This window comes from Salminus brasiliensis, chromosome 20 (assembly GCF_030463535.1).
Source record: "Salminus brasiliensis chromosome 20, fSalBra1.hap2, whole genome shotgun sequence".
NCBI lineage: Eukaryota > Metazoa > Chordata > Actinopteri > Characiformes > Bryconidae > Salminus > Salminus brasiliensis.
In genome coordinates this window covers 21,004,928-21,032,681 of record NC_132897.1, presented here as the reverse complement: position 1 = coordinate 21,032,681, position 27,754 = coordinate 21,004,928, and the positions used below count along the sequence as shown (strand labels likewise).

General features: G+C 39.4%; 1 protein-coding gene across 6 annotated transcripts in view; it reads left to right on the top strand.

The window, feature by feature from the left end:
- Positions 1–2,932: 2,932 nt before the first annotated feature.
- edil3a (EGF-like repeats and discoidin I-like domains 3a) overlaps positions 2,933–27,754 on the top strand; it is a 243,439-nt gene continuing 218,617 nt past the window's right edge. For all 6 annotated transcript variants that reach the window (XM_072664773.1, XM_072664772.1, XM_072664771.1 and 3 more), the window contains exon 1: positions 2,933–3,383. In XM_072664773.1, the coding sequence (XP_072520874.1) occupies positions 3,305–3,383 (79 nt within the window). In that variant the 5' untranslated portion in view covers positions 2,933–3,304. The remainder of the gene's footprint in view (positions 3,384–27,754) is intronic.

Genomic DNA, 27,754 nt, shown 5'->3' with positions numbered 1-27,754 from the left:
CCAAATGCTACAAAGAGTATGTATGGGCAGCACTATGGCAAATATGTTTTGCTCATGGGCTCCCCCTACTGTTGGGGAGTGTTAATCGCTTTTACACCACTTACGTCAACACAAATCACGCTTTGAGTGCCCCCTCATGGACAGCTGTATCCACTGTTGACAAGCTAAGAGATACAAAATTATCATCTAGAGTGACGGAAGTATGTGGACTGATGCAGTACAGTATATAGGCTCCTACACGAATATGACATAAGATGATCTGCACCAAGAGGCCTTTGAGCTTCCAGTATGGCTCGGCTTGACTCGCCATCCTTTAAGATCCACGGAAGACAAGCGGCCAGGCTTTTTTCTGTCCCACACCGAAGAGGTGGAATGAACTTCTCCTGGAAGTTCCTGAGTCAAGCACTTCTGTAGGCCACTCTGGATAAGAGCGTCTGCTAAATGCCTTTAATGTAAATGTTCTGCAGTTCCGCTGAAGTTAAATTCTAAACAATGAGGGTGCCTTAGTGGAACCATTTTTGGTTCCATAAAAAGCCATTTTTGTTAGAGGTTCTTTACCCTCACAGCTCTGTTCCGAACAAGGTTCTTTATGGAACCAAAAATGGTTATTCAAAAATGGAAATCACTCAAAGAACCCTTTGTAGCACCTTTGTTTTTAAGAGTGCATTGCAGCCGCAGTAGCAGTAGCATTCAGGCGTGATATGGAGAGAGGGCATTCTCCATATTACAGTCAATTACAATTTTAAGGTCAAATTGCTACATGGTGTAGCTTTAAGCATAGCCTGTTTATTCAGGTCATTCAGCTGTTGTTAGGAACTGGTCTTAAAAGCTGAAACTTCAGTAGAGTTGAGGGCCAAAAATGTTATGGACAGAATGCCAAAAAAAATAAATAAATAAAAAGACTTTTTAGTTTTAAGACTGAAATTAACTAGCTGTTCATTTCAGTGCTTTGTGGGTTTAAACACAAGAACAGGACAGAAGTAATCAGCTCTATTGTATGCAGAGGCAGTGAGGGTGCAGGTAATTCTGACTCTCGGACTCTGAGTGAGCTGAATTCATTACATGAGGCTGTAAAGAATGTGCAGCTCAAAGTGTTTGAAAACTTCTGCCTCGAACCCAAGAGTCCAAAAGTTTAAATAAATAAATTAAAAAACATTTGAGACTGTATTGCTCATCTGTGCCATCACTAGTATTGTATGGGGTGAACCATTCTCAATACAGCATTGAGTCATAGTGTCTCATCTAGTCTAGTCTAGTCTAGTCTGGTCGTGCTGATATGAGTATATCAGACACAGTGGATTTTTTTCACAGTACCGCCCTTCAGGGTGTTTCTAATAAAGTGGCCAGCCACTCATGCAATAGTCCTTCTAAAATCGAGAATATAAATAGGAGTGCTGTCTTCTTTGCTGCAGTAACAGTCTCTATTATTGTAGGAAGGCTTTCCATTCAGTGTTGGAACACTGCAGTGAGGATCTGATTGCTGCTCCCAAGGCCCCAGTGCTGGGGGGGGGGCTTTGTGCCCCTCCAGCTGTATACATAGGCCCATGCTCAGCTGCTCCAGAACATACCATTGTTCTGACGAAGCTCTTCTATGGAGATTATACAAACTGTGCACCTTAAAGTAACATCACTCATCATCACACATTAATTAGAAAGGGTGGCTGGATAGTTTTAGACAGACACTTCTACAGATACAGGTGCTTGAAATGGTTCTTTGAGCACATAAAGAACCATGTTTGTAACAGAGATGTTCTAAAGGTCAAGTTTAAGTATTAAATGTAATGGTTCCTTATGGTACCAAAAGTGGTTTTTGTAATACATCACCTCAAAGAAGCACCATTATTTTTGAGAATGTATAGTGTACATTTCTATTGATACTGAATTTATTTCTATTTATACTGGATACATTTCTATTGACACTGGATACATTTCTATTGATACTGAATTTATTTCTATTTATACTGGATACATTTCTATTGACACTGGATACATTTCTATTGACACTGAATTTATTTCTATTGACACTGAATTTATTTCTATTCATACTGGGTACATTTCTATTGACACTGAATTTATTTCTATTTATACTGGATACATTTCTATTGACACTGAATTTATTTCTATTGACACTGAATTTATTTCTATTCATACTGGGTACATTTCTATTGACACTGAATTTATTTCTATTTATACTGGATACATTTATATTGACACTGAATTTATTTCTATTGACACTGAATTTATTTCTATTCATACTGGGTACATTTCTATTGACACTGAATTTATTTCTATTTATACTGGATACATTTCTATTGACACTGAATTTATTTCTATTTATACTGGATACATTTCTATTGACACTGAATTTATTTCTATTCATACTGGGTACATTTCTATTTATACTGGATACATTTCTATTGACACTGAATTTATTTCTATTGACACTGAATTTATTTCTATTGACACTGAATTTATTTCTATTCATACTGGGTACATTTCTATTTATACTGGATACATTTCTATTGACACTGAATTTATTTCTATTGATACTGAATTTATTTATATTCATACTGGGTACATTTCTGTTCATACTAATTGTATTTCTATTCATAATGAATACATAGTGAATTAATTTCTATTTATGCAGAATACATAGTGAAAACCCTTGTATATATATATATATATATATATATATATATATATATATATATATATATTCATAACAAATACATGCAGAATATGCTGAATACATTTCTATTCATACTGAGTACGTAATCGGCGTCTACTGATAATCGTATTCTCTCTCTCTCTCGCCCCCCCATCCCCCCCCCCCCCCCCCCTCTCTCTCTCTCTGCCCTACCGGAGCGCGCGGGGCGGGGAGGAGCGAGGCGAGGTGCGCGCGCGGCGCTTTGCTGTTTTTTTTAATCAGGAGCACAGCGCCGCTGCTCGAGCGCCCGTGTAGCGACTGTCGTGGCAGCGCGCGCCGCTCCAGTCTCCCACTCCGCTCTCTCGCTAGTGCACGCTCAGAGCCGTCCTTGCCTCTGGGTCCCGCGCGGAATACTGGCTTCGCGCGCCACTGCGGTATCGGTTTCAGCGGAGAAAGAAGCGCGTGACGCGCCTGGGATTGCTTTTCTTCATCCTCCAACCTCCTCGTTTATTCATTTATTTTATTATTTTCTTCTTCTTCTTCTTCTAATCGGACGCAGCACCTGCGCGCGAGGAGCTACTCGAACGTGCGGGAACTCCACGGAGGACTGAAGTTGCCCCCCTTCCCCCACCCCCCCCAACCCCCCGGCTCGCCACCATGTCTGTGCTCAGGATGGGACCCCTCCTCGTCTCCATCGTCCTCTGCGTGAGCGCGGCCGTCCCGCATCTCGCCAAAGGTGAGGCGCGCGTCCTCCCCGAGCCGGGCTCGCGCTCTTTTTTTTTTTTTGACATAACACACACACACACACATGCGCGAGCACACGCATGCACACACTGTGTGCACGTAGAAGGAATGCACGCGGTAGAGAAAACCCTTCAAAGTTCAGCCAGTCAGACCGAACACAAATCTATGGACGCGCGCGAGAGAGAGAGAGAGAGAGAGCTCCGAGCTGCTGCTCAGCTGTAGACCTGCTGCCTCGGGCGCTGGTGGCAGCCTATAGGGCAGCGTTGAGCGCGAGCGTGAAGGCTTGTAGCCTGGTTACGTTTTGGACCGGACGCTGCTCGCGCGCGCGGCTTATCAGTGACAGCAGAAGCAGTGTTGCCGATGGAGGGGAGAAGGGGGCGGGGGGAGGGGGACCTTAGCTGGACCTCACGTCCAGGACCTCTGGGAATTTGGTGGAGGTGGTCGGTGGTGTTTGGGACGCAGGGATGGTTTGAGGGAAGGCGATCCCAGTGCAGAAAGTGGACACGACCAGGTCATCTGCGTGTGTTTGCGTGCGTGCGCGTGCATGCATGTGTACTGGGCATTCAGCAGATTTAGCTGGGTTTGGACATACTTTCAGCAACAGCATGACTTAAGGGAGTGAGGACCTGCTGTTTATGTAATACAATAAATAATATATATATATATATATATATATATATATATATATATATATATATATATATATAATATAGGCCAATTATATAAATGACCTAGGGGAGTGTATAGAGTAATTTGTCATTAATTAATTACATATGTACTCACACTTTACTTTTATAAATTTGTTTTTTTTCTATTTATTTATTCATGTATTTAATGATTTCCTTATTGTTTTTTTATCGCATCATTTGTTTACTCATTTAATTTCATTCTTGTTTATGTATTCAAGAAGACCTCCTGAACCGTATTATCACCCATTACTCGCTTCCATCGGAGCTGTTAGATGACCAGGCACTGTGTTGTTCGAGATCCCAGAATCTGAAACCAGGTCTTTTATCTCAGGCATGCCGATCTCGTACATGTCTGTGTAGACCAGCTGAACGTCCCTTGTACCTCACAGGAAATGTGCTGATAGGACAGCAAAAGCATCCTTCTGTAATTCTTCCTCCAAATCACGTCACACTGCACATACCCTGAGCCCACGAGAGTCCTTTAGATGCTATTCGCTGTACTTTTCTTCTGATGGCACCTTGTGGGAGAGCACAGGCTGTGGTGTGATTGGGACGTGAGCAACACTGTCGTTGCCCGGTTTCTGTGACTGGTGCACCCCCGACAAGCTGCTATAGCTCACAGTTTCTTTTCAATAGCCACCCCACCCCCACCCCCCTTACACACACACACACACACACACACACACACACACACGATAATAGAAATTTGCAGATGTAATGCTTCTGTGCTTCTCATCCTGGATTTTTTTTTTCTCCAAGTGACAAGAATGCTCCAGAGATGAGATGTAGGAGGCAGCATTTGTTTCCCCATTTGTAGTTTCACCAGCCTTGTGAGGCTGACGTGTCTCCTGGTTTGGATAATAAATAAATAAATAAATAAATAAATAAATAAATACCTACATTTAAAAAGTGCCCACTTTCCTTAGCCTGACAGTGCTTAGCCCCTCAAGCTCCCTTGCGTCTCTGCTATCCTTCCTCTTAACATAATGGATTCCCCACTTATGACAGCTTGGGGTGCACTTGTTTCCTGGGCGCTGAAGAATCGGGGAGAGTTCTTCAATTAATCACAGTACGTTCAGAAGTCAGGCGATTTGACACACTTCAAGGTGGCAAAGCCTTACCAATTTTTATACCAAGATTTTATTTATTTTATTTATTTATTTACTGTGCTGAAGTGCTGACGGAAACGACCTCCCCTTGTTATCCCGCGTGGGTCCTGTGGAACTGCCACATGCATTCGGAGCAGGGCTACAGAATAAACCCCAGCTGCCTATTACTTCTCTGCCATTCGGGTGAAGTTCTCTGGTTCTTGACTTGGAGGTGCATTTCTTAGAAAACCCTTGACACTTTCTTCACACTTGCACATGTCAAGAACAAAGTACCACCCGCTGAACGCTTCTATGAGAAATCTTTATGGCATTGCTCCAAAGAATCTATTTTGCTTCCATTATTCCAGTCAGAACGTAAGAATAACACAGTGTTCTCAGGTTCAATATACTGGGTTGACCCTGGGGTGATGTTTCAGCTAGCCTGTGCTGAATATGAGCAATGAAGCTGCTGAAGTCCAAACTGTTCCCCCTTTTGCCCTCAGCATGACAAGGGCCAATGCCTCTAGTGCTCATATTGATGCTCACAACATAGCATCTATTGTCGTAGGCGGTTCCTGACAAATAACCCATTCGGAGCGTCACATGCTTCTGGCACGAACAAATAGATCCCCCATAAACATTCGCCTGCAGGTAGAGCTCGCTGCATTGTTCCGTGCCATTATGCAATATATCAACGGCTCAGTTTGGCGTCTGTGTGCCCAATTCAATGGCATTGTGTTTTGCTCGCCAGATGCTTTAGACAGACCGTGAAATAACCCTACATGATGACAAGAGAAGCTTTGTTCAGAGGAATCTATTTGTGGGTGGTAATGGGGCCTGTTTGAGGTTAAGGCTTGCGGTATCCTTCTCAGTACAGGCCTCATAGATAGAATCAGTGGTGAAGAATGCTAGATCTAACCTGCCTAAAGTTCCTCAGTGCTTCAGTGTAGGTTATATCTGTAATCTAGGTTTTCGGCTATTGGGTCAATAAGGTCAGAAGTGGACCTTTCAGCACTCACCCTAATCATTTCTTCCAGTCATCAATACATTCAATCCACTCTACATTCTAACGTGTGAACCCATGCAGCATGTAATATTTCTTTGCTGAAGTGGACTAAGTTGCTGCCACTGTCATCCGAGGATTGCGGCTTCAAATCCTGGGTCATACTGCTTGCCATCGGCAGCCGGAGTCAGAGAGAGCACAATTCTTGTGACTCCTTGCCCTCTCCTCCCCACTTGACTCCTAGTGTGTTGTTGGTCAGCACTGCACCGGCATCTGTTAGCTGTTGTATCGGGGCTGGGGAGCCACGCTATCCTCCAATCATGCTGCCTACCTAGCAATGCAGCATTTGAGGCAGTGGCTGGCTTCATAGGTCATGTGGTGGGGTGTGGCACTATGATAATACCACTACCAGCCAGGGAGCTACCACACCATGTGGTTCGATTCCTGGTCTGAGTGACTATGCTGCACTACACCAATAAGGCAAGTCCTTGGTCAAGACTTTGACTCCATGACATTGGCCCACCTCTGTAATAAGAGTAATCTTGTAAATCGCTCTGGATAAGAGCGTCAGTGAAATACCATAAATGTAAATGTGTGGAAGGAGACATGCGCTGGTGTTCACCCTTCTAGTGTTGGGGACATTGCTAGGGATAGGGGAAGTGCACATATATGGAAACTGGGTAATTGGTTATCCAAACTATCCAAAGTAGAATAATGAAATTAGAAATTAAATCATTTTAAAAATGGAGATACAAGGTTTTTGCACGGCAGTGAAAATGAATTATTCTCTACACATTTGCATAAAGGTCATTGGAGGTTTAACCTTTAAATTTGCACTAGTAATTATCACATAGGTTTCCCAATGCTAATAAAAGCACTGTGCATTTCTTCCTTAAAAAGTCCGACACTAATGAGAAAATCCAAGTTAACCAAAAAACATTTTTATGAGTAAAATGAAGAATAATCATAATTCTGTACTTGTAATACTATATTAGAAGAGCTTTCAAAATAGATGCATTTTCACCGGTAGTCTCAGACTTTTGAACCCTACTGAAGCTCTTGCAAGTGATGCAATTCGAGACTTTCAGTTAAGACCACATTAGTACTAATACATATACTGATGCAGTAATATGCAAAAGCCAGAGACCACCCTTCCCTTTTCCAGTATAAGCACCAGCATCAGGAAAAATACATACACACATATATTTAACAAAAATGGACATCTCTGCAGCTAAACCTAATACCAGACGTTTCAGTGTTTAGCGTCTCTTTAGGAGACTCACTTCCGAGGAGATTTTTCTAGACCTCCTAGTTCAGTCTTAGAGGTTGGAGCAGCGGCTGTCTGTATGTCTGTTTGCTTTTCTCAGTAAGAGCTCCTTGATTTGCTCCACATCTTTTCATACCCACCGTGTTGAGTGGTCTTCTCACAGTGGAAGGATGCACACAAACAACTGTGTGCTTGATTTTCTTCCCTCTCTCAAAGTTGGTGGTCTACCAGGGGTTGCGTGGTTGTTATGGGTCCCATGTTCTCGGTGTTTTTGAACTCCAATATTAGGAAGATTTTTGGCTTTCTCCTTTGATTATTTCATATTCTATCTCAGAAATTAATTAATTCATATTATTAATGTTTATGGCTGTTTTTTAGTGGCTAGTAATAAATAACTGCAGATTGGTCTCAGACTTTTGCAGTAAAATGTAGAAGAGGTGTTTTACTTTGGATTGAATTGGATGGAAAGTTTTTGCTGCAGTCTTGTTTTTCCAAGGACGTCATACATCCTTGACATTTTTGCTATGCTTTTTTCCTATTGGCTGATACTGAAGCAAACTGAAAAAGGTCAGCAGTGCAGACTCAAATCTACCAATATTCCAAATAAATCTAATGTAATTATAATTACAATGTAATTACCATTTGTGTAATTACCACTTAATAGAAATGCAAAAGAAAAAACCCTGTACGAACCCTCCAGAATTGTTTGCAGGTTAGATACGGTGTTTAGCATAATTAACTTCTTGATTTTATGACACCGTGTAACCTCTTTGGTATGTGTTTGCCACTTAAAAGCACTTACATCGCCGCATTTCCTACTGAGAGCAAAGACAGTTCCCCCAGTAATGGACCTGTGCTGAGAGCGCGAGACCAATTTGTGCTGGTTGGATGATCCTTGGCTCCTTAAGCTCTTATACCAGAGGTCTTAATCCTACCATGCCTTAACCTCACTGTCAGCGTCATATGCCCACTTCATTAGACAGAAGGGTTCCTCTCATGTCCTTCCAGGTCTGTGGTGTGACATTTACACTTTAATTGCGGGAATGGTGCTGCAAGTAGTTTCTGTGAGAGCAGGAAATGTTAAGCTCACTACAGGGTGGGAATTGAGTGTACATTGTTAATACCCTGAGCATGCCTCATTAGCCTATATTTTTCGCAAATGCGCAGCACAATCGAATCCAGTTTTGAAATGTTAATGTGCGTAGGGCTTTGATTCCAAGGGGCCTTGAAGCCGAACATAAACGCACATCTCAAACCCTCTGTGATGTTCAATAGTGTGGGAAAATGGCTTCGACTTAAAGGGGTATTCCACGTTTGCTTAAAACAATGAGAATATTTAGTTCGATAGTTGTAGAGGCATTGTGTCATTTTAGATAAAGCCACTGGATAGTCCTGTTCTTGAATGGTTGTGGCCATTAATGTAATGGATATCTTTGAGTAGCAGGGGTTCTCTATTATTATTCTATTATTGCAATTTTATATTATCACTATAATTATTATATTTATTATTAGATACTGTCCTCCAGTTTTTTTTTCTCAACGAATTTTGTTCTGTTTTGTTCTGCAGTTTTTGAGCAAGAAATCGCTAGCAACCACCTGAAATTCCATAGCAGCAACCTGGGATACTATATGTAACCACTTGGAACAATGCCATGTTTCTTTTGGCTCATGTAAAACGTTGTTAAAATTGCCTGGCTATACATCATGGATCCCTGCTCACTTTGTAAACCATGGTCTTAAAGGAATAGGTTAGCAACCATTCACACGTACACAATTTTCAGTTTACCCCAGAAGGCAGAAGACGTGTTTGATGTCTAATGTCCCACATCAAAGCTACAATGTAGCCAACAATTAATGGATGTGGCCAATCAGAATTTTTAGTGAAGTCACTTTTACAGAATTGTGACCTATTTCACAAAGCAAATAAACCAACAAACAAATATACTGTATGTGTAGAACATCAGTCGGCAGTTTCTAATCTCCTTTCTGTTAGTCACTGCTCCCTGTTTTACCCATCTATCATGTTTATGTACTGTGTTAAATTTCCCAGAATGTCTGAATTTTGCCATGAATTTCTGATTTTATTTGATTTTATTTATTTATTCATTTTTTTTTTTTGGAGTTTCTTTCTAGTTGACGCGTATAAACCTAACCAGTTATATATGAATATGATGTGTATTCTGTATAGCTTTCTCTCTCTCTTGCTTCTTGGCCTAATTTCTGAAGAAGCGCAGATTGAAAATATCCGTTTAGCCGTTGCCAAACCCCATCTAACAGTAAGGCTAATTGAGGGTGCTTGTAAATCTTCTTTCAAAGACATTATAACATCAGATCTACTTGTTAATTTCAGAATTACATTATATTACCATCTATGATGTCACTGTTCTGCAAAAACTTGTATTTCCTTGTATAAGATGCAGAAAACATTATTAAATAAGTAAGCCGTTCTTAACTTTTAAGTCAATGTAAATTTTTTTATATTATTATTATTATGGAATTTTGACACAATGCAAAGTACAATTATAATTTTCCAACTATGTAAAAAAAAGTTTAAAAAATGGCAAAAATATAGTCTTTTGGAATGACAGTGACAACATGTTACTTTACCTTAATCTTCCTCATGGTCATTATAGTACACTCTGGTTAGGCAAAGCAATGCAACATAGTAAACTTGAATTAGCATTAATTATTTTTTGTATCAATAATTACCATTATGAGTCATCTAAATAAAAATGATAATGTTTGCATAAATGTACAACTTAAATATTTGCGATCTCTCTGGCTAGCATGTCATCCTCTGCAAAGCTAAACACAGTGGGCAGTTCTAGTCAAGTCTATAGGCCAACTACAGCTGTTCTGAGGTCACTTGAAAACCAGTCGTGTCACTGCTGATTGAGCAGCTTTGGGATGTAGACCATTCTGCAGAGTAGGCTTCCACATTATCAGGGTGTCACCATTTCCAAATTGAATCTAATGACTGGAGTTATTTGACTTATCTACTCATATAACTCCTCAAAGGTAGGTACAACCATGCTGCTAATTAGCATGAATGAAACTGAATGCTCAAATCAGACGCTCGCCTCGGGCCATGTCTACTTAATCTGAAATAGATTTGCATTTGTGGTTTCTGACACTGTATCACAAACATATGATAGATAGACAAAAATGTGTTTTCTAACTACAATTAGTAGTAGCTAACATCTTCAGCAGAGCTTGAATTTGGTGTGTACTTTTAGTCTGTGCATTTCCCCCTCAATGTTCTCCTCAATGTAGTCATTTCTCCCAAATCACCCCCTAACATACAACGCCACCAGCACAAGAAGGTTGAAGGCTAGTGTGTGCTTGAATGTAGTAACGCAAATCCAGCCTACCACTCTCTTGGCCTTCTGGCATTTTGTGCATTTTTAATAGATAGCACAATTTAATACCACATAATTAATACATTTGGGGTAAGGGAGGAACTGAAGAGTGTCATTCTAAAACGTATTATGGTAATAAATATAAATTATAATAAAAACTAATTTAACACAACACATTTTTCTTCCTCTAATAATGACAGATAATGGCAAATTAATCTGTGCTTAGCACTGAAATTTCTGGAGTGTTTACAGCGCACTCCCAACAGCATATTTCACAAGAAAATCACAGTAAGGGAAACCATATTTAATTAATATTTAATCAATTATGCAAATGTAAAGCTATTCTTTTAATCAATTCCTCCCAAAACAGTTAACAGTGTATTTACCACTTACCTAAAAACTAGTTGGAAGTTAAACATCAGTGCACCACTCCTAACCCTTTATCTTATAGAAACAAGAACTACATTAACTGTCCAGTTTGAGCTGCATTCAAGTGGCTCCACGCTGTTTGACTTGGTCGTGTAAAAGGCAGTGAAAGTCACAGGCAGGTCACTGGAAGAGGTCAGTAATTATGCCGTTCCATCTCTCTGCTCTTCACTCTCACTGTTAATGGCCTCCTGCTTAATGAACGGACAGAGGTCATTCTCTGCCCGATCGCCGGCTCTGAGAGGAGCCCGCGAAACGGCACGCTCTCATTGGCCGAGTGCCTGACGAAGCCGGAGCACAAACATGTAGTGAGGATTAATATTTCATAATGACCTTCTGTGATTGAGTGTCATTGGCTCACACTCATTGTTCTCGTTTTGTCCTAGGGTGCAGTTGTGGTGGGATTCGCTGTCTGGGCCATCTGGCTTGTTTAACTGTATTAACGTTGAGAAAAGGGCTCATTTTTCAAATGTTTAAGCAGGCCATGTTTGATTGCCTATAGTATCCTCAACTGTGTTGCCATAGTCAGCCTTTGAATTGAATATTGTCTGAATTGCATGAGCTGGATTTGCAGGACAGCTGATGCTAGTGGGTGGGCGATACGAGGGTAAGTTATTGCAATTGTGTATAATTACAAAACGCTTTTCTGTGTATCTGTTGGGTGCTCTCAGCACTTCTACAACATTAAACAGCTGGAGTTGGAGGATGTTAAACAACTGCATGAAGATGTCCAATTACAGAGAGCCTGTAAACAATAACAACAACAACAAGCTGTGCACAGTAACAAATAGCTGATTAGATATCAGCCCATTATAACATTATAACCTTTGTCTTTTTACTGGTATTTGTTTTTTTTCCTCCTTTTTTTTGCCCATAAGTTTCTTTAGTCCTCATACATCCTTAAAAGAGGAGTTCTATACAGAACCATGACAACTCAAAAAAAACATTTGAACAGAAATGTCTGTTTGCATATTTATATAATTATATAATTTATATAAGGAAAACCTTATGTAGATGGTTCTATAAAGACTAATTAAAAAAAAAATGGATCCATGTAACATCAGAAAGGGTTCCACTACTGTTACTGGTCTAATAATCCTTTTACAGTTCAACCATTTTATGCTTACAGTATACTTATACCCCTTGCAAAAGGAAGTTTTTAAAACTGTGGCAGCTCAAACTATAGTATATGTTCTAGTTATATGGTTCTTCTCCTAAATAGACAAAACTGTTTAATAAGGCTTTCTAAAGATTAATTTAGGGTTCAATATGGTTACAAGTGACAGAACCTTTTTGGTACTATTTGAACAGTCTTTAGAGTGTAGGGCTTAAATGTGGTACTGCTGTTTTACTGGTGCATTTTGTCTGTTTATAAACCTATATATATATGTATGTGTGTGTGTATATATATATATATATATATATATATATATATATATATATTTATATACATACATACATACACACACATATACACATATACATATACACATACACATATACATATATACATACATATATATATATATATATATATATATATATATATATATATATATATATACACACACACACACACACACACACACACGATACCATATCTCTATGTGTCTTCCTCCACAGAGGGTTTTAGGTAAACACTGAGTCTTGGCCGTATTGAGTCACTATCTGCTTTTTCCTCTTTGAAGCTGAATCGGAGTTCTGCCATATTAGACATCTATTGAAAGTAAACTCCAAGTATGACATAATATAAATACCCTGTAAAGCATTTTTTTCTTTTTCATGGCATCTGAAAATCCCATCTGACCTTTACACTTTGCGAATATTAAAGGACAAATGGACCAATAGTCCACATGGTCCACGTTTGCATTAAATAAGCCCTAAGAAGTTGTTGTTATTGTTGGCAATGACAAAAGCATGGTATAATTTCATATAAAATATGTCTTACTCATAGCCCATTGACAAAAGCCAATGCGTACTTTCATAAGTGTGGATTCTTAAGTTTCAGACTACCTTTTGGCAGGTTTTTGTAAAAATTAATTGTTTTTTCAGCTTAGATTTTGCATCATATTACAGTTATAGAGCTTTTTGGCTTCTCCTATTAAGCTACCTTTTTTGCTTTAGTTGTAGCAGTACAATTTCTATCCCAATTTTATCTTATATATAAACTGCAGCTTGTTACACTGTACTAGGCCAATTTGAACAATATCTGTTTAAAGTGATGACATCTGTGCTTTCCATATCCATTCTCCTGTCACTCCTTTGTGCATGCGCTGCATTGTAGTCTCCTGGCTTATTCTGCTACACTCTTCATGTCTTTCATGCGCCTCAGCCAAGTGAGTCTCTCTGCATCTATTACTGTAGTCAGTCAGCTAACTCTTTGGAATGATTGAAAGGGTTTTACAATAAGCCTTACTCATTTTTCTCAGATTTAGAAAAATTAACAATTTGTGCTGGAGGCCATGTTCCAGCTGGTGATGCAAAGCACAGCATTGCAGAGCATTCCGAAGTAAGGAAGGCTACAGGTTTTAAGGCAAAGGCCTATTATGTGAGATTGTTTTTTTTTCTATGAGTACTGGCTGTTGATGTAAAATAATGAACAACTGAAGGTTTAGAATACCAAGGGTAGCTGTACATTTAAATGGAGGTGTCATTAAAAGGGCATTGCGACCAGAAAGTAGCACTGGTTTTTGTTGTGTGGTAATCTGTGGCACAGCCTTGTATGCCTTGATGTTTTCATAGCAATGTTCACATCAATGTTTTCTCACTACAATACCCAGCATACTTTATGCAAATATGGCTATTAGACCAAGGCTTTCAGTTCAGGCCACAAATGTCAACACTTGCTAGCCCTACTATGAGAGTCCGGTGGTATCTGTTCTAGATTAACCACAAACTTTCAGAGCAATCTGTAGCATTATCATGAAGCCTATTTTACCTTGTCTAGACTAAACTGGTGAACTGACTTGAACCTGCTCACACTATGCATATTTACATTTAGTGACGTATGCAGGACTTTCAGAGAGGCTCTAATGATGTTTTTTGGACCTCTTCACTGCAAATCAGAACATGATTGGTTGATTCCTCTGTCAGTTCTTAATGATGTTGGTGGTGGTATTTATATGATGCGTTAGGGCTTGGTCTCTACTTGTGAGGTCAAAACCAATGGGAGAGCCTTGTTTGCAGTGTCTAACTAAATCCCACAAAAAATCCTGATTGGACAATTTTCTGTCAAGTGTTTCCACCAAAAGACAAGTACTGTAATATCCATTGGCAGGAATACCCCATAGACATGGCGCCAGTCCATTGCAGGACTTAACCCCTTAACACTCCAAGGCTTATTACACACTAAGGCGTATTATTCAGTGCTTCTGTGCAAACTGGTAGGGCTATTCTTTGGTAATACAAGTTTGTAATAACACTTTTGGCCTGATGGCAGGCCATTCACTAATAAGGGGTTAACCCCTTATGCTCCTTGACATTTATTACACCCGAAGGATTGTTAATCGGTAATTACATGCACATGCAAAAGTTGTTCCTAAGTTAAAACAGTGGGGAAAAAACAGGATCCAAGTTTCGAGGAATTTAAGAGATTTGAAAAACCCAGCATGGCCTAAAATGGGCTTAAAATATAGGCTAGAAATGCAATTGCCAGAAATCATTAGGTCCTGAAGGCCCAGAGGGTTCCCCACTGCATATATCTCATACAACCACTGAGAATCCTTGCAGTGCTTAACAGATCCTGACTGCTAGGCTGGACACTGAGCTTTAGGCTATTAAACAGAAGCTAGCATTAGTGTAACTCTTACCTCAGTAATCGAACAAGATTTTCTTTGTATATATCTGTCCAATTACTGTCAAAATTCGCTAAGGCAGATGCCATGGGAAAACATGAAGATCAGCCAAAAGCTTGCTCAGCTTGAATCTGTTTAACTGTATAACTTTTCTGTTACAGTTGACCTCTTGTTAGTTTGTGTCCTGAAAGTTGTAGAGAGGGTAACTGGTCTAAATAGGACGATTTAAGTGACGTGTTGGTAAACGTATGTTTAATGTAAGATATGCTACAGCTGGCAAAGAAGCAAATCCAAAAATTCCTCCACAGTCCCAGTAGAACTGGAGGTCTTTATTGTGAAAGACATTGATTTTAAGCGTCTTTGTGGAATTAAAGTAATACGGGCTTTGTGAGGAGATTTGCAGTCTCGAGGGATGACATGAGCAGAGAATATTGTCATGCCAAAGCTGGACTTGATTTATGGCTCCACAAAAAGTCCACATCAAATGCCGTTTGAGGTCAGAACCCATTATTGAGTCCAGTGGGCCAGCGGTCACTATCTACTAATAGCTTCTGCTGTAAGTTGTCTTTATTCTGTGATTAAGTGCAGATGTTCCAGTCATTGTTAGGCATTCGCAAGTTATTCTCTTGTTGTGTAAGACAGTCTGAGAGCATATGGTTTCCGGATTCCCAAAAGGATAACAGCACAAAGGTCATACAGCAAAGGTCATCCTAACGTCATCAATGGGCAGTGATGCCGCATCCTTTAAGAAGTCAGTGGGCCCAGAAATCTAAGACTTGATAACCTGATAACTAGAAAGTGAATTCTGACAAGATCTGAGATCCATTACAGTACACCGTTGTGTACAAATAAAGGGTTCTTTAAGAGCCACTTTTAGTTTCTTAATTGGTCTTTCAATTCAGTGGTTCTTTAATAGCTCAGTTGAAACTAACTCAAACTGACGGTTCAATAAGGAACCAAATGTGGTTCTTTTGTGGCACTGCTCCAAAGAAACCTTTTCAAAGCTTTATTTTTTGAAGTGTGGCTAGAGTCTGCTCCCCACCCGTCTCTTTCTGTTCCCTTCAGTACTTTTTCTTTAGTATGGTTTTGTAATTAGAGACTAATATGCCATGTGCAGGACGCTGTATTAGAATTTGTTGTGCAGACTGTGCACATTTTGAAATGGAGTGGGAACAAACAAAATACATCAGCAAAACGATAAGGTCTCATTTTTTTAAAAGGCTATGCAACATAAACACAAAGTACAGTTTTTATTTCATTTTCTAAAACAGACTATTTCAGAAAGGGCAGAAAAAACAGTGGGCTCACATCCAATCAACTCAATGTGATTGTTTTTGTTGTGGTTTGCAAGCTCTTTAACAGGTCTACATTTCTTTTATTTCAAATGCATATGTCTTACATTTATTCCATTTATTATTTTTGTAATTATTGTCTTGTATTACTGTGCTGTTTGTGTTTGTGCAATTGCTACTGGCTACTATCTGGCTGCTCCATCCATCTATCTATCAATCTATCTATCCATCTATCCATCTACTTACCTACCTATCCTATTAATGACACAAACAACTGCATCTGGATTTGGCTTTTAACTGGAAGGGGGTCTGGCCTAAACCTGGAGTTTATATTTAACGGGTCCTATAAGTGTTCATTTGTTTATTTATTTCTTTTATGATCGAGATATGAGCAGAGATATGTTGCCCTGTGCTTAACATGTTTTTGTGGGCTATGTAGTGCAGCAGCTCTGCTGGGACATTTTACAAAGCAAAAATTAAAAGTCCTATTTCAGTCAGTGAATGTGTGACTATATGGAGACATCCCACCTCTCCCGGAAGTTGCAGGAGTCTCCCGCATATTGGTAGCAAATTATATTCAAGGTCAAGAAGCGTGAAGTGAACGAGTGACCGACAGCATCCTGACTGGTGTCTCTTTGAGCTAAATCAGATTTCTCTGTGGCTGGGATTTACGGCCAAGCCCTCTCTTTCAGTGTCCATTAATTCAGTTTAGTTTATGACTTACGGTCATAAGGATAGGATCTATGGGTCAACTACAGGTCTACCAATAATGACATCACATATGTATCAATAACATTGTACAATGGAAATTTGTCTGCATTGTTCAGCTTAACAGTGGAATTCACAGATGTTTAAAGATTTTGGCTATTTTGCTTTCTCCTTTTCAGCACTTTGCTCACAGATAAAAGGAGCAAAATGGAAGGTCTCGGACTTCCTCAGGCCCATGAGGATGCTGGTGCAGATTAGAATTCAGGAGATTTCTGTTTATTTGGTGCTGCTGGAGCAGTGCTGGAGGGCTCCTGAGGAGTTTGGCTGCTCTCTCGGGCAGGACTTGACTTGAATTTATTGGTATTTGTGGCCGAGCGCGCGCTCCAGCAGCCCTCAGGTGCTTTTGGATATGCAATGCGCCACACCACTGAATAGACAGTGCGAGCATAACCCTTGACTCTTCTGCAGTCAGTATCCTTCGCCTTTCTTTCTCTTTTCTTACTTAAAAACAGATGATTTAAAATGATCACAAAAGTTTCAGAAGAGCTCTTTCTATTTACTCTCCCTAGTACCAGCACTGTATGTGTATACATACACACACAATCTGCACACTTTAACACATTAACCTTTGATTTAACACAAATCAATCATCTTTCCAAGTTTGGCCCTAGCTTCCTCCCATAGGTCACACTCTTTACAGAGCCTAGTGACGTATTAGGGCTTTTATTTAGGGATGTAAATACATCGTTTCTACTGTTGAGCTCCGAGGGTAGATTACACTTTATTTATGCTGATATATGGATTAAATCTTATAACTTATAACTCTTCTCTCTCTCTCGCACACAGACACAGCTGCTCCTCTCTTGGTTTAATCCAGACCAATGACTGATCATCCATTTAGCTCTTAAAAAGTAGTTGAAGCATTTTCTCTAGTAAAGCTTTTGTGTCCGAGCTTCATCATGTTCAAGGCTAAAGTTCCCAAAACTACACTGAAATATTGTGAGAAAAAAGTCCTCTAGCCAGTTTATTAGGTTTACTTGATCTCACGCCCAGAAAAAACAAGGACCTGCTAGCAAGCATTTTAACTTGTGATTGATCATAATTAAATCACAGAATATTGTTGTGATTAACATCATTAAACATGTGTGTGATTTTCAAGATTTATTCATTTTACAGTTTACAAAAACATAAAATAAATGCTTGACATATGTTTATATTATATAACATCTGCATTTTTGACTTTTTGATGTAATCTGAATCTGTTAATAATTATATTATAAGTTAATTATATTTTCCAACGTCCACTAAAAGTTACGTTTTTTTTCCCTTCTTTAAAGTTGCCATTTTCAGGAGACAGTTACTATAAAAATGATGCACATATTGATATAAAAAGTATAATAAAGCAATTTCATATTGGAGAAAGTAAGTATGGCACATATTAAATTCCTACGATGTATAAAAACAAATGTGCTCTGCTGAGTGTGTGTGTGTGTCTGACTTTTGGCTCAGTGTTGTGTGAATTTGTGCAGCCGCTGCCTCTCGGTTTCCCATCGGCCGGTGCGCCCAGCAGGATGTTGTTAGGCGTGTTAAGTGCATTAGGCACAGACGATATCCCAGCATTTAACTCCCCCTGCCTCATCCCCTTCTCAGGATCATCAGCTAGTGCCTGCCTTGCAGTACCCACCTTACTCTGAGGTGTGTGTATGTGAATAAGCCTGAGCATGTGTGTATGTGTACTGTTTGTATACTGAACTTAGACAGTTAAACAGGCTTTGTAAACATGAATGATGTATGTTTTTGTATGAATAAAGTGACATACTGTATTCTGAGTTTGCATACAGTGTAATATTCCATATATATGTAATATGCTTTTCTGTGTGTGGGCATGAATGTAGGTGCCCATGTACAGTACCCAGAAACATGCCAATGTGATACATTGTGGGGACTTTCTAATAAGAAAAATATGTCTGTAATAATTAATTGTTTGACGTGTCTATGATTCTATTGTAGTAACCAGGTTGGATAAGGTTGGACCATTTTGCAAGTTACGTCCCATTGTTAGAATTTACGGTTTTATGTTTGGTTTATTTTATTTTAATTTATGGAGTTTGGTTATTATGGTCCCACCTGTGGAATTCGAATGTTTGGCCTAGGACATTCAGCTTTGATTGTGACGCAGCAATCAGCTGCAATTCTACTGGTTTATTAAATTCAGCCCCCGTTTAATCTCACCACAACATACAGCGCGTCCCTAAAATGTAACGAAATGTAACGTCACCTGCAAACAACGAAAAGTAGCCTCTCAAACCATCAGGGTGCTAATTTGAGTTCTGTGTTTGAAAGAATTTACATAAATCAGGAGTGGTCAATTCCGGTCAAGGAGGGCCTGTGCAGTTTTTTCTCCCGCTTAAGCACACCTGATTCTACTTACCTGTTAATTGCCAGGTTTAGTAGGTACAGCAGGGAATCACCTGTGCTGGACTCCGGCCCCCGTTGCCCACCCCTATCATAAATGTCACGCTTTACCAGCCATGCTTCTGGTAATTTAACCCTCTCAGTGCATAATCCCAGTACAACATTTATGCCATCCAATACTGCATCCTCAGGGCTGAAGTCAGCTTCTTATTTGCCAGTTTATTCCAGTGCAGAGGTTACAGAATTTTTCCATATACATCTTTAAAATAATCGAAACACTTTACATCAGCCAGTGTTAGTAAAGTCAACACAAAGTGTCACCACTTTATTAAAACGTTACCACAAGAACAAAGACCTGATATTGTCTGACAGTCTGAAATTCCAGAACAGCTACACACAGGCTCAAAGGACTCACTCTGGGCGGAAGGACCGTTACAGACATTCAACTTAATGAGAAACTGGGGGTGTAACAATAGATCTCAGTGTGGCATCTCAGTGCTACACTTGACAGTATCCTTATATGATGTATGATGGAGAATGGATATTGAATTATGTATGAAATCTAATGAACGCCAGACAAACCAGCACCAATCAACACCCCACTCCAGCATGGTCATGTCAGTCATGCCTTGCACCACAGTCTACTCACCTAGCGGCTCTAGTCTTATTAGTAGATTATCCAGTAACTGAATACAGCCCTCATTTTTCTGCATTCAAATGTTGCCTTAAATAAAGTGAGCTAAGAGAAACTGTAGCATTGTATATTTAACAACCTAACTATGCAACATCGAGTAGTAACAGCCTTGAGGAAGCTTAGAATGAAGACAATGGTGAATTTGCGTGCATACTTACATTATCCTGCGGGAGGGCGGGGATGCAATTGGGGTTCCTGAGTGGCAAAGCAAGCCTAGTGTTGGTTCTATTAATGGTTCGATCCTCTGTGTTGCCACAGCCATTCGTGGCTGGGAGTCCCAGAGTGCATAACTTGCCTCGCTCTGTCTGGGTGGGAAGGATGGCCTTCCTTTCCGTCCTCATTACGTTTGACAGAATTGTCAATTAGTGTCCTCCTCAAAGAAATGTAGTGGTGCTTCAATCATGCTGGCCTTCAGAAGGAGCATCATGTGACGAGGGAGTCCTTTTCAGAGGGTAGGAATTGGAAATGACCAAATTGGGTTATTACAGCATAATTTCTCATTTGTGTTTTTTTTTTTAGCTTTTTCAACCTGGCAACAGTTGCTATGAAAGATCGTCTTTTAGTTTGAATTATGGATAGGCCAGTTCTTTTTTGGTTGCTTAGTGATAATTAGGTACAGTGCTGCATTATTAGCATTAGAAAGTGCATTGAAATGACCCAAAAAGATACAAATTGCAGTGTGTGTGTGTGTGTGTGTGTGTGTGTGTGTTTTGCTGCGTGTGAGTGCGTTAGTTTGTTGCTCTGCATGATAGGTGAGCTGGGTGTGGGTGTGCTCATTACGGGCCGCTGTGTGTGCCAAACTCAAAAAGCTTTGAGAGCTAACCTAGAAATGTCATCAGATGAATAAGGAGTTTCTTCACGAGCTAGAAGAGTTCTGTGTGTGTGCGTGCGCGCGCATGTGTGTGTGTGAAACTTTGAGTGCAGCCTCCAGAGCCTCAGTGACATTCTCCACCCACCCACACGCTCCTACCTATGGGCAAGCCTGTTTACTGACAGCTTCAAGTCTGATTGGAGCTCTACCGAGCCTCCAGTGACATCACTGCCGCTCAGCGGTGGTGAGAAATGCCCCTCCACAATTTTAATATTAATAACGTGTACAGATCGGGCAGACCTAGACTATATCTATCGGCCATTGGTTGGTCAGTGATTGGGGTAACACCAAAATGGCTACAGGTCAATACTGTATTTCAAACATAGACACCGGCAAAGATTCATGTTTACCCTACTGACTATTGCATTGTAATTAAAAAAAAAAAAAAAAAAAAAAATCAATCATATTCCACATATTTCAACATTTTCATCAAGAACAATCACTTAAACACACTGCTCTGTACACTGTGTACAGTATTCTGGATGAACAGACCAATGCTTTAAATTACTTGGAATAAATCTTTTTATATTGACGTCCATTTAAAGCTCAGAGCATTTTTGCCTGCTCCTGTAAAGTCAGCATTTTGGAGATGCATGTATTTCACTTCTTCCCACCTAAGGTATAAAATCATCATTAATATATGCCATTTGCATTAAGACATTTTGGTCAAATTTACCATAAAACATGACAGGGTGGTTGATTTCATCCTGAAATGGCTGCAGTTCTTCATGTGGTCTGCTTCCTAATCTAGCACACATGTCAGTCAATGGCGGGTTGGTTGAGCGAGACCGACCACATCTAACAAGCGTAATCGACATCTAAACAATGTAAAAGAACATTAGAACCCGCCTTCTTGTTCCTAGCAGTTTCAAAGACTCCTCTTTATTATGGCTTTTTAAAGCAAGAGTACAAAACAAGTTACTGTGACTAGGTGGTAAACCAAGAGACATACACAAATCATATTTCTTTTATAAAAAGAAAGTTTTTTTATTTCGAATAAATATATTGTATGTAAAGAGGAACACGATAAAATGATAAAAATCTCTTTAACTGTATTTTTCTCTTATATGATGTTGACAAGAACATTTGAATAAATAGCTTTAAGCTTTGGAAACAGATTTTGCCACAGTTTTGTGCTTAATGCAAATAACACCCGTTTTGTAGGATGACTCGCATAGTAATAGTTGATTGGCTCTCTTATCCACTACAACATGAAGTCGATTATGACTTATGACTGATCATCCTGTATAATTCAGTTATTTTTGCCAGTAGTTTGATTTTCCACCCGTTTTCCTCTTCTTTCTCGAATGGCTTAGGCAGTAATGACGAAATTCCTGATTCAATTGTCGTAATGTTTTGTGGCCTCACTTGCTCTTTGCTCTTTTGCCATATTGAGTTATTTATTTGATCTACACTTACCCAAGCCCCAGTCACTTCAGTCAAGGCTCTGTCTGGAAATGTCTTTATTTTATTTGTATTTTTTTTATTCATTTATTTTTACCAGTCCTTCAGTAAACCAACCTGTTTTCTACCTGTTGCAAACACTGAAGAATCACTGCACTCAAGCCCTTATTATTCCCTCAGAAAATGCCTTTCAGGGTTATTCATTCAATGTTTTTAAAGCTTAGCCAGGATGATTATTCAATATATTCTGCTTGTCTGACTGACACTAAGCATCATACTTTTGACAGTTGCAAAACAAAAGCTGATGGCAATAAACAGCATCTCAGTTCCATTCCACCTTGATAGATTTTGCCCACACAAACCCCAATTTACTTTCAGATATTTTCCTAGGGCCTATATTTATAAATTTAACACCCAACTTATTAAGGGTGATGGAATCATGAAGGACTGCACATAGCTCAGTGAGCTGATCCTGACTTGTGGTGCACAGTTTGCACAATCAGCTGTCGCAGTTGCTGCAGGCCAGATCTCCAGAACAGGCCAGATTTTCGGCTTTTTTTGAAGAAAGGTCTACATTCAAAATTCAGAGAACGTGGATTTAGTCACTGTTCTGTTATGGTGCAATGTCCAGCACAATACCATCATCAGAGTTTTAAATAGCAATTGTAATAATGCCTTATCACCAGAGTAACATCCCTTGAATCTAGGCCACTAAGCTTCAGTTTTTGGCACACATTTTTTTTTTTTTTCAGACACCCTTACAGACTTCAAAGGACCCCAAGATTGGCAGACCCATTATGAAAATCTCTGATGTGCTTATTTGTGGATTTTGTTAAGCATTATTTTAGCGCATGCTTTTCAGGAAATAACTGGACGTTTCTTGGCCATATAGCTTGCTGCTGCATGTGTGTCAGCTGATAAAATGTGTTCGAACACCTAATACTCTGCAATCCCTCAAAAATAATCCAGTCGTTAGTGACAGTGGCCATTTCTGTTATTGTGGCTTTGCACTCCAACACTTTGGATTGGACATGAAGCAGTACTTCAATGTGGTTTAAGTACAGAATGGCAGCCTTAATATGAGAATACTTACGTTAGACAGCCCTTAAGAATCAAAGCCCACAGGCCGAAGTTCCCACATAGGGTTATTTGGGCAATGCTGTGGAAGAACCACGTTGGATTCCTCAAAGAACCTTTCGATGGATGCTTATTTAAGTCATTAAGGATAAAGGTTAATTATGTAGTTATTGATCCTAATACAGAAACTAATATAAATTATTTGGCAGCTATTTAAATGTAGCCTAGCTCGTCGAGTGCGACTGGGTTTTATCTTAGGGCCATGTGATTTAGGTAACCCAAACCCAAAGGTTAAGGCATAACCAGGCATCTTCTTCGACATGAAATTTGATAGATAGATAGATAGATAGATAGATAACATCTTTTGTAATAAGGATACTGATTGTAAAAAGTAATATTCTTATTTTTCTTATTTTAATTTAAATGTTCTTGTGTACAAAGTCAAAACAGCAAAAACTGTAGCACTGTTTACTTACTTACAGATTGCACTATATAATCACATATATAACTATATAAACACATGGGATGGGAAAGAGTTATAGCACTTCCACTGTTCACTCTGAATTTAGCATGTTGGCTTTAGCCCAGCACTGCATATCTTGGATGACCAGAGCTGAGCTGAGAAATCAGCAGAAAGTATGAGCTTTTTCATCAATAATGTAAGCAACAACTTCTAATCATCTCACATGATCAGGACATGGTCAAGAATTTCTTGGCTTCAATCAGTGGTACTTCGTGTTTTTTTTTTTTTTTCTATGAGAATTTCTCAGCTCAAAAATAAAGGGTCCTGAAACATGCCTGACTACACTCTAACCTAAGGGTTCTATGCATGGTTCTCCCTCACATGGCTGACCAGGGTTTGATTCCCTGGCCAAGCTAGCATTTAAGAGGCCTTAGATAAGACTTCTAAATACAGGTCCATTCACTGTAAAGCACAATTCAAATTCACTCTGGTTAAGAGGGTCAGCCAAATGCCATACATGTTAATATCCAATTCATAATTTTGTACTTTGTATTATACTCATATACTTATTGCTAGTTGAACATAAATACAGGGAACATGAAAGTGAAAGCAGAGGGCTTCAGGATTTCGTTGCTGGGAATTGGAAAAGAAAGGAAGAGATGGGTGCGAAGTTGTTCATCACAAAGGTGAAGTGACAGTGGAGGGTATATATAGGGCTGAAGAGAAGGGGTTCGGGCAAATTGAATTATGTCATAATTACAGTTATGGAAACCTACATTTTTCTATGGCATCACTTCAAAGAACTCTTATCCGCCTCTGTTTTTTAAGCATGTAAATGTTTAATTTTTAAGCTTATATGTTTTTTTAATTTAGGAGTACATCATATATATGTATTTTATTATTATTATTTTGTTTTTATTTTGAATAGTGAATATATATTATTTTTTAAAACTGCACATCATTATCACACTTAAACTTACCCAGAACAAGTGTCCTGAAAACAGGTCAAGTCGGGTAGGCCGTGAGACTGTGTCGAGTCCAGCCTCCGGAGACTCGCATTGCAATTTGTAACGAGACGTCCAGATGTTAAGCATTACAGCAGAGCATGTTCAAGGAGAAAATTCAGCTCCAAAGGAAAGTGGCATTAGGATCTGAGTTAAGCAAGGAAGCAGTTAGAAGTCTTTTGTCTTCTGAGCCCTGGTGATTTGTGCAGGACTCAAAAGCAAGGCGGTTACAACCTCTTGCAGCATTGCATGACCATTAAGGGAATGTTGGGTATTGAGAAGAACTGCAGGGGATACTGGTGTTATTAATCATCCTTGTGTGAAGGTCTAATGGTTTTTCATCACACCTTCGCATCCTACTGAATTAATACATGTACATGTATTATCAGATATCTTTCGATCTCTGTGACTTAACTTTATGACATTACTGACAGCATTTTGGTAATCTTTACAATATTACAGTAAATGAAGGCTTTCGTGCTTCTTTTTTTGATTGAGCATTTAGCGACAAGAACGTCCATGAGTCCTGAATATTAAATATTTACCACCATCCCCAACTTCCCAATTCATCACAAAAGTATTGGATGGAGCAATGGAACACAGTTCCGCTGCTCCACAGCTTAATACTGGGGGGCTTTATACCCCTCTAGCCCACGCCTGACATTAGCCAATAGGTTTATTTTTATCTGCTACAGTATCTAAAGATGTACTGCCTCATGCAAATATTCTAACCCAGTCAAATTTGTACTTAAATAAATGATCAATGAATGCATTTGTTTACTTTATTTTCATCTGAGGTAATGTATTTACTTGAGTGATTTGAGAAAAAAAACAAAAAACTTTCAGTCCCTACAGTAGTACAGTTAAACAAACATCATTAAATTAAATTATGTTAAAGCAATTAAAAAGTCAATTGGGTTTGCATACACTTCAGAGCTGTCTTTGTTTGAAAGCCATTTAAACTGTCTGGGTAATGTTTTCCATAAATAATTTTAGATGCAGTTCTGTTGTCCATAAAGCATACTGTAAAACCTGTCTTAGTTATTTTTACAAACATCTGCGCCTCAAATGCTTTTGTTCTTGAAATTAGTCTTGGGACTAGTATAAACGTTCTCACAAACATCAGCAGAATGCATGCATGACACGCAGACAGGCCAGTGGTCTCGACTCCGCAGCCGTCTCCAAGAGAAACATGCCAAAATGATGTCCTCTTCTCTCTGTCTAAGGATAAACACATGACTCCACACTCAGTCGCAGTGGCTACAGACTGGTTCTGATGCAGGCCGTTTCTGCAAAGTGACCCTTGTCTAGACGTTTGGCTAGATTAGACAAGCACAGAGTTCTTATCCACCAATTCTTCATATTCTGCCAGCAGGCTGTACATTACAAAAGCTCTTCAAGGCTATTTCCAAATGCCTACGACATTTTATGGCACAGCAGAGAAAAGTTGGTGCCAAAACTGTGATCTAGAGATCATAACACTTATGTCTTCCACTGCTTGTTCTAACAGCATGTGCTCTTTTTTTTTTAATAGAACGATTAAGAATGAAATATTGTGTACTGATGTACGTTAAGGAGGAGACAAATGGATGGAGCAGTGTGGATTATTCACCTTGCCTTTAGCTTACATTGAAATAAACATCAGTTCAGTTTAACTTGTCTTTTTTCTGTATCCCTAAATGTGAGATTCACTTATAACCTTGAACCAAACTCTAGGTTCTGATCCCAACCTTAATCTCAACACTGTTGCGAATGGATTTCTCTCAGTACTTTTGCTAACATACCCCGGCAAATAAAGGTATCAAGAAGGGCACTTTGGACCACTGCCATAAAACAGTGTTCCCCATTCACTGTCCTGGAGTGCCACTGCCCTGCATGTTGAAGTGTTTATTCTGCTCATTTATTCTGTTCACCTCAGGAAGGGCTTTTAATTAGCTGATTAGACTGGTGTGTTGGAAGGAGGGAAAACTATCAAATATGAGAACCACTAGAAGAACAACTTGGCAAACTCAGTAAATGTGCTTTCAATGGATGTTGTTTAATCCTAACTATTAGATATGCATTTGGTTTAGCATATCTTTTGGAGTACCACAAGGTTCTATTTTAGGGCCTATGAAAATGATGTTAAATACAAATGCATTGTAGTCACGAAAGTGAAGAACGGAATTGTGGGCTTGCATACAGAGTCTAAAAAGGTTTAAAAAGGCATTTTCATAAAAGAAACTAGTGTAAAGAACCATTAAGAAGAAGAAATGTGAAGGTTCCTGTCAAACCAAGAATCAGGGATATGTATTTTTAAAAGTCTAATTTGAACATTTACTGGAAACTGTACAAATAAAAAGTGGGACCCGTGTGAGTTCTAATGAGCACAGCAGATTCCTTCGGACACTCCCTGTTGATTATGGAGTCCTTTGTAAACTATCAGAGGCGTCATGGTTTTCAGCTCATATTTGCACTCGTTTATCCTTCAGACAAACATTTTTTTTGGCTTGAGCTCACACGCTCCCACTTTTTCTGGACGTACACCTCCAGACACTCTCATACGAGACAGATTGTCTTCAGGACAGGAGTTTTTGCGTGGGAAATAAAAAGAGCATACTCCATGGAGCGCACTCACCGCTATGATTTTGCTGATGCGTGGCCTTAGACCAGAGGAGATGATTTCACCTCCATTGCATTTCCTTAACCTCCCACCTTTTCCTGCTTAATTAGTTAAACAAACCGCACTATGGAGGCAGCTGGTCATGTTGGAAAGTGATTTATGGCCAGAATTGGGGTGAATCTGTTCTGTAGACCACAATAATTTGCA